This window comes from Pipra filicauda, unplaced genomic scaffold, assembly GCF_003945595.2.
Source record: "Pipra filicauda isolate LSUMZ 115617 unplaced genomic scaffold, ASM394559v2 scaffold67_size6003252_pilon, whole genome shotgun sequence".
Lineage (NCBI taxonomy): Eukaryota > Metazoa > Chordata > Aves > Passeriformes > Pipridae > Pipra > Pipra filicauda.
Window position 1 is genome coordinate 1974766 of NW_024104842.1, and position 14287 is coordinate 1989052.

At 45.7% G+C, this 14287-nt stretch overlaps 1 protein-coding gene across 1 annotated transcript in view; it reads right to left on the minus strand.

Moving 5' to 3' along the window:
* Positions 1-6754: 6754 nt before the first annotated feature.
* STOX2 (storkhead box 2) overlaps positions 6755-14287 on the minus strand; it is a 155441-nt gene continuing 147908 nt past the window's right edge. Inside the window, exon 4 of the mRNA XM_039388739.1 lies at positions 6755-7388. Coding sequence (XP_039244673.1) covers positions 7253-7388 — 136 coding nt within the window. The 3' untranslated portion in view covers positions 6755-7252. The remainder of the gene's footprint in view (positions 7389-14287) is intronic.

Consider the following 14287-nt stretch of genomic DNA (forward strand, 5'->3'; position numbering starts at 1 on the left):
CACTACCACTGCGGTTGCTAGACCATGGCACTAAGTGCCACATCCAGTCTCATCTTAAAAACCTCCAGGGACGGAGAATCCACTACTTCCCTGGGCAGCCCATTCCAATGTCTGACCACCCTCTCTGTAAAGAAATTCTTTCTAATATCTAACCTAAACCTCCCCTGGCACAACTTGAGACCATGCCCTCTTGTCTTGCTGATAGTTGCCTGGGAAAAGAGACCAACCCCCACCTGGCTACAACCTCCTTTCAAGGAGTTGTAGAGAGTGATGAGGTCTCCCCTGAGCCTCCTCTTCTCCAGGCTGAACAGTCCCAGCTCCCTCAGCCTCTCCTCACAGGACTTGTGCTCCAGTCCCTTCACCAGCCTCGTTGCCCTTCTCTGGACCTGCTCCAGGACCTCAATATCCTTCCTGAATATGCTTCCAAGGCCTGGTTTTCCTCATGGACCACAGCAGTGGGAAGGGCTGAGAAAGGGGAGAGCAATAGAAATCCTCCACCTCAAATAGTGGGAAAATGAAGAGGCATCTGGACACGCAAGGGTTGGGAGAAAGTAGGATGAAGAAGCCTTGAATTTAACAGTCTCTTTGCTTTTCCTGGTGAAGATAATACGATCTGCTCAGGTTTTGGTGTTTTGTACTCAATTGCATTTCTGAAGGTTTTCTGAAACTTGCTGCTTTTCTACCAGCTCTTGCTCTCTACACCTCTGCCAGGTGACCAGCACATTCCTCTTTATTCTGCAGCAGGGAAAGAGGTCTACACTGATAGGTGTCCCACCCTCCCAGTTAATCCTAGCGATTATTTCCACCACAGGCTATCAAGCACAAACAAAGTTGTAGCGGTAAAGTTAGATTAAATAGCAGGAGAGGATAGAGCTGTTGCCAGAGGTGCCTTTGGGAGTGCCCACTGCTTTATCTGATATACCTCTGGACTGGGAACTTTCAGCAACAAACTGCCTTTGGAAGGATTTAGGTCCCTTCCCATGTGAAACAAACCTCTAGGACTTACTACTCTTATGGATCCAGAGTCAGGCATGATCCAGGTATGTGTGATGCAGCACATTTAAGAGTGAATGATTACACCATGGAAAAAGAAACAAACACCAAATTAAACTTCACAAAGACTTCTGTAATAGCTGTAAAGATTTATGTAATGTGTTTTTAAAGCTCAAGTGAACCATCAAATCAATTGGGAAAAAAAAGGGGAGAAAATCAGTCTTTGTTATTAGACTGTTGAGTATAAAAGACAGTTTAGTGCTTTCAAAACATTTGCAGTAGCTGTAAAACAAGCACCTATTGTTCAGAGTTCCCTGTTGCTCTTTAATGGACCATGCTCAATGAAATCACTGGAGCACATTTTTAAAGCAAGAAAAAAATTAAAAATCAGCATATCAGCATGCAAGATAACCAAATTACCAAGTTTTGTTTGAAAATCAACAGGCTAGATGCCATCAGTGCCTGCTAATCCCTCCATAGCCTGCCATTTTAACTCTTACCAGTGAACAGAACCCAAGGTCTTCTCACAGAAGAAAAGTTTCTAAAGGTATAAGGGTATATTCAGCTTCTCAGTTATACAAGCAGAAATTGGAAATAACAAATTGAGTCCATTGAGTTGTTCCGCAGGTGGGCCATGACACATGAAACCAACACTGATCCTTGTGAGCACTTCGTGTAACTCATTTTTGTCAGTGTCCACATGCAAGTACTGAAGAGTAAATTTTCTAATTGCAATATGATTTGTTTGACCTTAATGCAAGCATTGTGTGTATGGTTAAAGATACTTGGTCTGCAAAAGGGAAATTGATAGTAGACCTCCAAGAAGCTCATTAGTTTCAGGAGAACTACAGCTCATTATTTTTTGAAAAGTGCATCTTTCTTCCTCAGAAATGTTGTACCTCTGAATCAGTTCACATTCTCATTCAAAAATCAAGTGTCTTATCTCTCACCTATTTTTCTGTATACTATGCAATGGAAGTGGGTGTATTTTAAAACCTATTTCTGAATGATGTTTTTATACAGTGACTGATTGTGAATGAGTGAATAATCCTAAGAATGGTGTTGGGAAAAAAATGCATCTTTTTGTAAATACTGTAGGATTTTTGAAAAAAAAAAACCACAAAAAAACAAAAAAAAAACCCCAAAACCTGCCCCATAACACCTTGCCTTTCTTGTCTTCGCTGCATCAAAGTGTGATAAACAGTGTTTGAAGCTTGTGCTGATTAATTATCAGAAAGATGAATGTAAACATTGTTTAGAAATGGCAAAGTTGTCAGCATGTAAATTAAGGACATTAAATACATCACATAAGATACTGTAGCTTGTATACGCAGTCCTTTTTTCCAGATCTACTTCAGTATTTAATCTTTTGAACATCCATCCAGGGACATGTAATTCACAGTAGCCAATGGACATGACAAAACATTTTGCTCTGCTAAGAAGAGGGGTGAGCCCTGGATGCTCTCTCCAGGCCCACTTCTCCAAGCCCGCTTTGTTACCATCACATCAGCTGCTTGCACAGAAATCAAGTGCATTGTCACTGGTTCAGGCTTTCCAGAGCCCCCACTTCCCAGTGGGGGATGGTGCAAATGGCAACAAGACCTTGAAAACCAACACTACAGGTCTCGAGGACAAGGGACCCTACCCACCCTTTAGGCTTCACAAACCAACAATGTTCAGTGAAGAGACTAATTTAATAGAAATAAGTCTCCAAACCTACTCAGTGGAATTTAGCTTGTTTTCCTTATGCTAACTGACCACAGGGGCAGGGAGTAGATGCTGAGGAGAATCAATTCAGGTATGCCAAGGAGTCCTTTAATTCTCAGCAGGGCTCCCTTCAAACCAGCAGCACTGCCAAAGTCTGCCAGAGATGCTCCCCTTGTGTTCCAGAAGCATGGGTCCTGTGAGCAGGAGGATGCTGAGGGATTGCCTGCACAGAGACAGCATGGGAATCAGCCTCAGTCAGCTCTCTGTAACAGTGCCAAAAATGGCAATTTCACACCTAAATAAACTAAGCCGTTTCATCAGTGAGCTTGGTGGCCATGTAAATGGCATAGCTGGCCAAGGCTCAGCAGATGGGCCCTCCAGCATCCCTCAGGATGTAGCCCACATTGTCTGCACAGACTGCAGCCTCATGGAGACTTTCCTGTTGCCCCAGACACGGGCCTGAGCCCTCCATAATTATGGGGACTTCACAACTAAGGGGTGAATGAAAAGATTTTGTGGTGTTGGTCACCTTACTTGTCTCCTAACAGCTAAGTCAAAACATCTGTCAGATGTCAAACCCCACACCTCAGGGGGACATGCAGACCAAATGAGCTATGGGCACTGCAAATTGAAAGACATTGGAAAAGCCCCTTTTGTAACATTTCCCTGCCTCATTTTCCCTGTGGGGCTGTGGAGAGAGGGCAGGCAACAGCAAATCCAATGAGAATTTTAAAAGAAAACATAGCCTAATGAAGGGAAAAAATTTAAACCCTCCATTTTAGCATAAGGAGGCTTTAAGGGCTGTTCTGAAAGACAACTTTCACCTACATGGAAAAACATTTTTTCTTCAGGTATTGAAACACATTTAAGTTAAGGGAAGGTTATTGGAGAGTGCCCAAAAATAAGAACATTTCAGAGTTACAGTTGACTGGGCAGTGTAATTCTTAAACTTTATACAGATGTTTACAGCTCTATGGATTATTCTGATAACATTTCAAATACATGAAGTTGCCATGGACTTGCAAACCAGTATGATGGTATCCCAAATCTGGCAGATCTGTATCAATGACACCAGTTCCAGTCTGCCAGGCCAATTTCATCTGGAAGCCACCATGAGCTGCCAGCAGGCCTGTCCTGGTCTCTCCCTACCCCAGCCAGGCATCTACCTGAAGGCTGCCCAGGATGCAGGGAATGCTTTGCTGCAGCCGCACACTGCACCAAGGCCACTGCTACTGCCCTGGCTGGCCAGAACTTGCTACCTGTGGGGTCTGAAGATACACTCCAGGGTGGAAGACACCCACCAGCAGCAGCCCTGGAACACCCGTATGTGCTCCATCAGCTTGGCAGGCTGGGGACAGGTGGCGGCGGGTGGGGGGAAAGGCCTGACAGGCCCTGGGAGTGGAGATCACGGATCCACAGAATGGGTCAGGTTGGAAGGGACCACAGTGGATCATGTGGTCCAACCTCCCTGCTCAAGCAGGGTCATCCCAGAGCATGTGGCACAGGATTGTGTCCAGATCATTCTTGAACATCTCCAGTGAGGGAGACTCCATAACCTCTCTGGGCAACCTGTTCCAGTGCTCAGTTCCCTGCACAGTAAAGAAGTTCCTCCTCATGTTCAGGTGGAGCTTCCTGTGCATCAGTTTCTGCCCATTGCCTCTTTTCCTATTGCTTGGCACCACCAAGAAGAGCCTGGATCCATCCTCTTGATATCTTCCCTTCAGATACTTATAGACATTGATGAGGTCCCCTCTTAGTCATCTCTTCTCGAGGCTGAACAGGCCCAGCTCCCTCAGCCTTTCCGTGTAAGAGAGTTGCTCCAGTCCCTTGACCAACTTTGTCGCCCTCCACTGGACCTGCTCCAGGAGCTCCATGTCTCTCTCTTGTGCTGAGGATCCCAGAACTAGACACAGATCTCCTCACACGCTGCTTTTACGGCCTCCCTTGCCCCCTGCAGGGCGAAGGCTGCGAGGGTGCAGCCCCCAAGGGCGGCGGGCTCTGCCCGGCCCGGACGGAGCAGCCCCGACCCCTGCCGGCTGACCCGCAAACCGCGGGTGTGGGATAAAAGTAATCTCTATTTTAACAAGGGGAGGAAGGATCGGGACTTTTCCTTCATTCTGTGTGTCTCATCGCAGCTTTTCCTCTTTCTCCCCTTTGACTCTCTCTGTTGCCCTTTGCTCTATGGCCGATTCCTCCTCGGGCAGTGCCCCAAACCCACTGCCTCCATGTAGCAACCTGAGCAAACCTCCCGTCTCCTCCTGCCCTCGTTTCCACAGGAGGATGAGAGGGCTCGGCAAGACCCATGCGTATACGTGGCCCTTAATGACCCGTGAGAGGAACTACCTGGATCTACTCCCCACTGTCAGGACTTGGGCTGCACCTCGAGCTGCCTATGTTGTCGTTAAAGCCTGATCTCACCAGTGGGAAACAAAATATGTACATAAAAGCAGGGAGTAGAGGGCAGCAAGGGTAAGTGACGGAGCTCTTGCTTTGTTACTCGTAATCACTTGCAGCTTGGCGCAAGGTTGAATGCAGCATCCTCAGGTCAGGTGTCCCAGCAGTGCCTCAATGAGGACTCTGAGTCTTTGTCAGCACAGAGGAACTGAATAAAGCAGTCACAGGCAGCAAAGAAATGGTGAGGAGGGATGAGGAGAGTGGGTTGAGATGGGGAAGATGCAGTGCCCACCTCCCACACCAGCACAGATCAGGACTTAGCTGAGCTTTGGAGAGCTCATTTTGTTCCTCCCTTAGTTACAGCAAATGAGGCATTTAAATATCAGGATTGCAGCAGTCTTCAGAAGCAAGGGGCACCAGTGCATGCACAGGAGATGTTCCTGTGTCCCTCACCAAGAAGTTGCAGGCAGCCAGCCCCAAAATGTCAGCATCCTTTGCTGGAACCATGTGGGCATCTCCTACATGACCAATTTTCTGTGGTTGCAGGAGTGGGTACTGACAGCTCTTGAGCACCCTGCAAAGTGCAGGTAGGGCTCACAGGGGATCATCCACAATCCCTGTTGAACACCGAGCTGACCTGCTGCTCACACCGGGCTCCCTCCCTGCAAGGGCTCCTGGCCATGTAAATGTATATAACTGAGCCATGCGTCCATAACAGGCAGTTTTAGCCTTTTTTCAGTGGTCCCACATGCTGCTCATCCTACATTACTAGAACAACCACTACATTTGCCTTCACTGTTACATGGTCCCCTATTCAGATTAGTTTTACCCCTGCAGCCCAGAACCATACAAAGTGACTCAGGAGGATCTGCTTCTGATTTCTGAGAGGTGCCTCCCACCCTCTACATCGTTCCTGGGCAGAAGGAGGCTCTGACAAATTCAAAATGAATTTTTTGAAAATGTGTATTTGCCTGACTATGTAACCAACCATCCACCCATCCATCCATCCATCCATCCACCTGTAAATCTCACTCTCTTAATATTCTTTCCATGTCCTCCATATTGGTGGAGTTTTGGGGTGCAAGATTTTTTCTGTGTTTGCCAGAGCAGGCAGCAAGGTGGTTTTCATCTCATTAATCATCCACAAGGATCCAGCGGGTGGCAGAAGGGTAACCCATGTGGGGTAGGAGAGGCATAACCCCATTGAACACATCCCACACCTCACGGATGCCTCGACTGAGAAGATGCTGTAAAAGAGAGGGAAAGCACCCCTTGCCCAGCCGTGGAGGGCTTCTCCAAGTACAGATATAACACAGAAATAATTTTGGGCTTAAAACTAAGATTTTAAAGCAGCATTCCCATAGCAGCCATGAAAGAGGACAAAAAAAAACCCCAAAACCAAACACTTAATATTTTTTAAGGTGGAGTTCAAGCAGTTTAAGAGCTGGATTATACAACCTGCTTGCTTACACTACTGCAGGGACTGGGTGGGATAACCTGGAACATCCTCTCCAGCCCTAATCTCAAATGTTTCCTTACATGAACAGTTTTAGGAAAGAAAAATAACTATTTTCCCTCCTCTAAACAGAATAAACTTTCTTTTTGTTTCTTACCTTTTTCCGCAAGAACAAATGGGATGAACAAACCCAAGTCCCACTGACAAGACGATATTTAATATCCATGATGTGGGGAGCTTTCCAGCAAAAGACAGACTATGTTTTATGCAGAAATAGCTGAATGCAGCCTGAAAAGGCCTAGCAATTAATCACGCATTTGAAGAAATACAACACACTCATAGAGGCTGAATTTTAAATGCTTGCTGCTCCAGTTTGGACAGTGACAAATTTAGACACACACAAAAGCAGGTGTGGCTCCTGGAGAAGCCCTCTGAGGGCAATTAAAAGTGGGAAACCAGCTGGCAAGTGTGCAGATGTGACAGCTAGAGCAGCTTAGGAAATGGATACAGAGTAGGAGGATGGAAGAATTAATGGTGTAAGAGCTTAGGTGATTGAAACATGACCTGCTCTTCGAAGGGGGTTGCTCCATGGAAGGTGAAGTGCCTTGTCATGTGGGATGGGCTAAGCAGTGACAGCCATGTGTTTCCACTGCCCTCAGGAGCTGCCCCATGCCTTCTGCAGACAGGCTCCAAATGAAATACTCATTGAAGGACCCCAAGAGCTGCAGGAGCTGCTGTTCCGTGTATCACATGGCTTCCCATGGTGCCAAGGGGATAGCTGCAGTCGTGGATGTCTGGAGCAGATGGCCTGGGCACCTCTGAAAATGTCTGCAATGCCCTGTGACAGAAAACACAAGGAGCTGAGATCAGGGGTAGATTTTCCCAAATCAGCTCCAATGAGAGCTAAGTGTGCTCCAATCCAGCAGGCAATATCCAGCCAGGTGTCACATACAGTGCTTCATTGTTCCTGATCAGTCCACCGTCTCCAGTGTTCACAGCTCTAAATAAGTCAAGGAAATGGTTATTTTTCCCACTGAAAATACATAAAATAATTCAGACACATGACCAATTACGAGGGATTTGTAATTTGCCATTACGGTTTCCATTTAGGAACTGTGAGCAGATTTAAAAATAGTGCCATGCAAACAATGAATCAGTACAAGCCAGAGCTCCTCAACCCATTTGGAAAAGGATGCCACCATGATTGTCATGACATTTCTCAGTGCTGTTACTCCCACATTTCCTCCTACCCTGCCTCTCTCCACACATCCAGTGGGTGTGAGGTATCACCAGGACAGCATTTTGTAGAAACTACCTTCTACCAAAGTGCAGGTTGGAGGACTGGTCCCATTTGCCTCTTCAAAGTCTGTTCTTCCAAAGTAATTTGCTGATACAAATCTTTCTCGTTGTGAATTGTATGGACTACTTCTCAGAAATAGCTGTCAGCACAGACTGATCTAGATGACTTTTTTGGGTTTTTTTCCCCCTTGTCCCCAAGAAAAGGATTGTTCCCACTAATGTTAAGCTTTGGCACCCTTCCAGGAAGCTGAGCAAAACAGCATTTCATTTGAGGCTGCTGATAACATGGCAGAGTGGACAAGGTCTTTACCAGTTTCAACCTCTAAAAAAAATATCTCTAGTGAAGAGCTGCTCAGCTGCTTGCCTGTCTCTGTGAAGCTGAGTATTTAAGCCACTTTTCTTTAAAAAATATCTTATTTTCATTGGCCCTATTTTCAGCACAGTGTTGACGAAGCACAGGAAATTTTCTATGTAAAAGGAGCTCTTTTTCTGTGTTCATCCCCCACCACTAGCCTTGCTGCTTGTCACCAGCATGGGTCGTGACAGACCTAACAATGCCATCCTAGACAGAATTTCAAATAATAAGGCAGACAGGCAGCTTCACTGTGGGGAAATAGCCATTCACAGTACTTCTGTACCTGAGTACAGGTAGTCATTGCAGCACAAGACTCTCTTTGGCCTAAGAGCTTTCATATGAAAAACGCATCCTAAGACTGAATAAATTATTTTATAATGAGTTCAGCATCCAGGGTCTCGGCCAGGGAGGAGGGCCTCAGCTGGCTGGTAACAAACCCCGCCTCAAAACACAGTCCTTGCCAAAAATCCTGCAAGGGTAGAAGAAAGGAGGCAACCAGAGAGAGCCACTAACACCACCGGAGGCTATACTGAGCACACAAACAGCAGCCATAGGGCCAAGACAATCTCTGCCAGTGCTTTTCTTCTGTTTGAATGGACAGGAACAGGCTAATTTGGAACTGGCAGCAGGTAAAAAAAGACAAGATATAAGATGAATCTTACATAATAATCTGAAACTGTTCCGTGTCCCCTTCCAGTTCTCCATGACAATCACAGTTAGAAATGGAGATGCCTCCGAGTGATGTTCAAATGGTTTCATATATTAGTGTGGCAAACAGAGCCAGTACTAAAACTTCCCTGCCTCTGAGAACTGGCAAGAGGAGAGGCAATTGTTGGTTGCCCATCCATCTTCCTTCTGTAATCTGTTCTATGGAGACAGCTGCCACGTGCAAATATCTGCAATACATCACAGACCTTCTCCTGATGGAGAGAGAAGATGTTTTTTAGGATGCAAAATATACTTGGAAGTGCTCTGCAGCCTTCACAAGGGAAGAAATTGCAAGATATTGCATGTATGATAGGAATGGAGGGGAAAAAAAGGAGTTTTTATTCCAAGACAAATATGGGTGCCTTAAGGATGACCAAACCTTCAGGAGCAGAAACCTCCTGCACACCCAGGAAGGGGGAAGGCTGATATGTTGAGACAAGCAATTACAACTTGTGTTTTAGGGGGCTGCCTGAGTAGAGGGAAATATCTCCATGAGTGCTGAGCATCTCACCAGTTTTGCAAGATGTGGCTAGTTCCTACCTAGTGGGTGAAGCATGGCATGTTGTTCTTCAGACCAGGAGCTAACCAGGAGTAAGGAGGGCCATTGCACTTGGGCAGCAGGGAGGAGGATCCCCATGGCAGCACTGCCAGGTGGCCCTGCTGGGATCTCTCTCTACCCCTTTTTCCATGACCCCACTCTGCCTGTGAATGGGGCACCTTCAGGTAACCCAGCCCCTGCTGCCCTCAGTGGCTGCACTGCCTCCTGTCTCCTGCCTCCTGGCTGGACATTGCTCAGGGACACCACATCCTTACAGTACAACTACAGACATATGTCAGAACATTCCAGTATCAGTTGCTATTTATTTTAGGTTTGTATAAACCATGAAGGCAGGCACATTCCCTGCCTCAGCTGACTTTTGGGAGCCCAGGATCCTTCAGCCTCCATATAATGTAAAGGTTTTTTCTTCTGTCTTGAATTGACATCTTTCTTCTCCAGCTGCTGGTCCCAACTATGACTCCCCAGCTACTGAAGTGCAGCCTCACATTCCTCTGCCTTTGCGTTTTCCTCTTTTTTTTGGTGAAATCTCTTGAGTTTTTAAGCCCTTATACTCCAATTCCCTTTTTCTCATTCTGATGAAAGGTATCCACCCTCCTTCTCTTCCCCTCGAATTGCAAAGATAGCAGTTTGGAGAAAATCTGGGCAGAAGATGGTTGCCTGCTGACCAGTATGTTCGTGGAGACCCATGCCAGGGTTGCACCACTGACTGCATTATCCATGGCACAAGGCAGCAGTCATGAGACACAGAATTCACACACTACATGTTTGTATAGTCCAGAGATTACAGTCTTCTTTTTTTTTAACCAAAAAAATAAATGCCAATAGTCTTTGTTTTTAGCCTGATGTGGGACTAACTCAGTTGCTTTGCTCTGCCTTGAGACTGAAGCTGGTGGTTTCAACTGACTGGACCTGATGACCCACTACTAACCCACACTAACAGTGCCAAAAAAGGCAACTTTGTCCTCAGCAACATCCCAAGAAACTAATTTTCATAAAGACAAACAGTTCAGAAATCTGCAGTGGTCTAAATATTTTAAGGTAATACTCTTTTACAAGTTTCTGGATCAAGGAAAGTTTGCTCATGTCCAGGCGAATGTTTTAAATTCAATGAAAGTTTTTCAAAGCTGTTTGTCATTCTGTAAGGTTTTAGTTTTCTGTGGTTTTATTTTCTTATTTCTGTCTGCAAAAAATAAGTGGATTTCTCACTTTTTTATTTCTTATATGAACTGTGATTTGGTGAAACTGTTATCTGCTGTCTAACAGCAAAGCATGAGAGATACTGTCTCTCCATACTGGATTATAGATAATAATAAAACCGCAAAGGCAAAGCGTCTATCTTTAAGGAGGAACAATAAATACATTGTCTGTCTTAGGTCTGGGGACTCTTGAGTTTCTTCATCATGAATTAATAATAAATCTCTAGGGTCCACTGGTGAGTACTTACAAATAAAACACTATGGTTAGAAGATAAAATTACTTTCTTCAGAAATAAGTAGGGAGGAGAAGATGGGAAACTAGTACAGCACATGCTGCCAGGAAGGGCTCCCATGGAGCTGTCAGCCTGCCAGATGCAGGAGCTAAGGGACAGCAGAACAACAACAGAGCTGAGGAGCTTTTTGGGTTTCCTGTTCTACTTTGGAGGATGTGTCCTTCTCCTCTACGGGGCAAGGACAAGTGTTCCAATTGGAGTCTAGCACCTCTGTTCCTTGGGGCTGGTCACCAGGGTGGCCTTGTGTGTTTGCACCATGATGGACAAAGTGGCTTCTGCGTCTCTCCTCCTCATGGTGCCTCCTGTGATGCTTCTGCCACAGATTTCATTTGACCTCTGCCTCAACCCAAAGTTCCCTGGGAAGTCTCAGCACTCCTTCAGAAGAAAAGAAAAAAATATACTGCATTGTCTAGGTTAAAAAAAAAAAAAGGAGAAAAAAAAGGTGGTTGCTCTTTTACTGAGAAGCTCTGCCAGGGTCATGCCTTAGATGACGGTTACAGCTGGACCAGTTACAAGTATCTGAAAGTCATCACTAGCTTGTGTCCCACAGAATCATGTTAAATTGCTGCAGCTGGATGCTAAATAGCACTTCTCTGACATGTTCATTTTGGGCCTCAGCCAGAGGCACGCACGAAACTGGACAGAGAAGAGCCTCTCCCCCACCATGGCCTCCCCATGCTGGGGTGAACAGCAGCAAGGGGCTGGAGCCCCACAGCTCAACAGGAAGCTGAGACTGGGGATTTGGTTCAAGGCTACTGGCTACTGGGCTGCAAGGAACAGCAGTGCTGAGGGAAGAGGGGGCTCGCTGTGGAGGCAGGGGCAGCATTCACCTGCCATAGCCAGAAAGACAAGTGCCCCTCTCTGCTGTCCTTGTCCCAGTCACCACCCACAATCCTAACTCACCTGGCCTAGAGGTCTGCACTCCTGAGTCATCAAGTTTGCAAGCTTGATGGCTGCTCCTGGCAGTCAGTGCCCAGTGGTATATGCGTAGTGATGTGCATGGTGGAGACATAGTGAAGGCAGCTTCCATGTACGTGGGTCATGGGATGGGGTTTGCATTCAAACTCCTCTGATGCAACAAGCTGCCCTGTAAAGTTAATTACCTAGGTCCTCATTTTCCAAAAACCGAGGTAGTAAGACCCAAAAGGGCTGCAGTGCTGTGGCTGTGCTCCTGATGTGCATCCTCTGGCACAGAAGTTTTATCAGCAAGTCCTGCAGCCCCTCTGTGCCGAGACTGCTGACTGCAATTGGAACTGCAGCACAGTGAGCACGGGCAATCAGGACAGCCCTTGCTGGAGCACAGTCCTGCTTGGAGCTGAAGTGCCAGTGCTGGTGTACCTTTTAACTGCCGCATGAGGAAAAGCCTACATCCATGGGAGAGACCTGGCTCCTGCTTGTCCTCTCGGTACCAGCGCACTACTGAACACATTGGAAGCTGCTACTTTTGCAGCTTCCTGCAGGATTGACCCTCTTTAGCACTTACTAGTTAATCTTACCAGCGTCAAGCAGAGGGACAAGAGGAGAAAAATGGAGAGAACTCAAAACAAAAGGGTTCGAGTTTCCTTAAGCAATCAAGCAATCAGGCAGAGTACATAACTATCTCAGTGTACGCACAAACATGCTGGTAGATTCATTTACTGTTTGCTTATTTTCACATAGCTGGCAGAACAGGGTTAGGTTTTATGTGCTTATTAGGATGAAAGACTAAAAACAACGGATGCTAAAAAAAAGTACTTGGGATTTCCCATTCCCAGTCCCTATTCATCACTTCTGTGACAGCTGTGCTAAAAATACTTTGCTAAACATGAGGACCTACAGGCACAGAAGGAATTTGCTTATAAATGCAAGCTTAGCCATCTCCACACAAAAACACAGGCAGCTATCGAAGTCCCAGCATCTTGTACTGCTACAAAACCCTTCTCCCTTCAAATATCAGCTATAGTCAACTGAAGTGTCAGAGCTGTGGGCTACCTCCCTGCAGTTTAGGAAAGGCTGGTTAAGTAGAGGCCATTTTCCTCACAGCTGTTCTGTGAAGCACAGCTGGAGGAATCACTTTCCTAAGCATTTATCTGGGGCCTTGCTTGGTGCCCTGAGGAAGACAAATGTGACTGTTGTTCCAGTGCTGTTTAGGGTTATGGGTCTCCTCTTTGAGCCCTCAAAGCACAGACATAGTCAAAAAAGCAGAAGCAGCAGTCAAAAAGTAGGAAGAAAACACAAAAGGACAAAAAATGGGGGCATATTTACATTCCCAAACTTTTTTAAAATTGAAAGCCTGCAACAGCATGGCTTGAAGGGAAGTGCTGACAGGAGCACCTATCCTGAAGCAGCTGAGCACCTTTTTTTCTCTGAGGTCCTTCTGATGAGCAGGCACAGTGAAAAAGGGTAAGTATTAGAAAAGTGGGAAAAGATACTATAGAATTAGGATGACATTTTGAGAGGGGAGAATGAGAAAAGGGGCAGAGAGCATCTCATCTCAAGTAACATGTAAAAAAAAAAACCCAACCTGAAGGAGAATAAATGTCAAAAAGGACCAGAAGACAAAGGGATTCATTGGAAGAAGGACATTATAGAAAATAAGTTGTGAGAAAAACAACTAAAGAAACAGTTGAGAGGCTGATGGAAGAAAAAACTGGAGAGATCTTTCAAAAATGTTATCTTATAGAGTAGATACAGAGGGATGGAAATTTACTCAGTGTTATCAGCAGAAAGGCATGATCTAAAACCAAGAGAGTACTTCTGCCAAGCAACAGCCCTAGACATTTTCCAAATGTTATAGGCCATGTTTCACCAAAAAGATGTCATTTGCTGAAGATCTTCAGTTTACCTGCCAGCAGAGCAGGCATAAAGAGAATTCAAGCCAGCCTTCCAAAAAAGTTTTAAAGCGCAAAGTGTGATGAAAAGTGAGGTGACTTTGGACAATCATACTTTTTGATCAGCCTAATACAAGAGCACTGTAAGGACAGAAACAAAACCAAAGCTCTCTGTGAGGGGGAAATAGGGCTTGCAAACTTCTCCAGCTATACTGAAAAGGCTGTGAAAGTCTAATTCTGACCAACATGCAAAACTGACTTTGCCTGTGCAAGGCACTAGGACACTGCTAGCATAAAGCCCTAGCCAAACCCTGCCTGGCTTTGACTTTTTTCCCCCTTGTAATTCAAAATGCACAATTTCATGGAGATGGATTACAAAGGAAGCAGATGGATGAAGGGGAACCAGCAAAGACCACAGACAGCATGGTAGTAGTATGTGCCACTGGCAGGTGACAAGACAAGGTGCTTATGACAGCACCTTCTTACAACAGATGCTCCTTTGTTTATCTTGTAAATG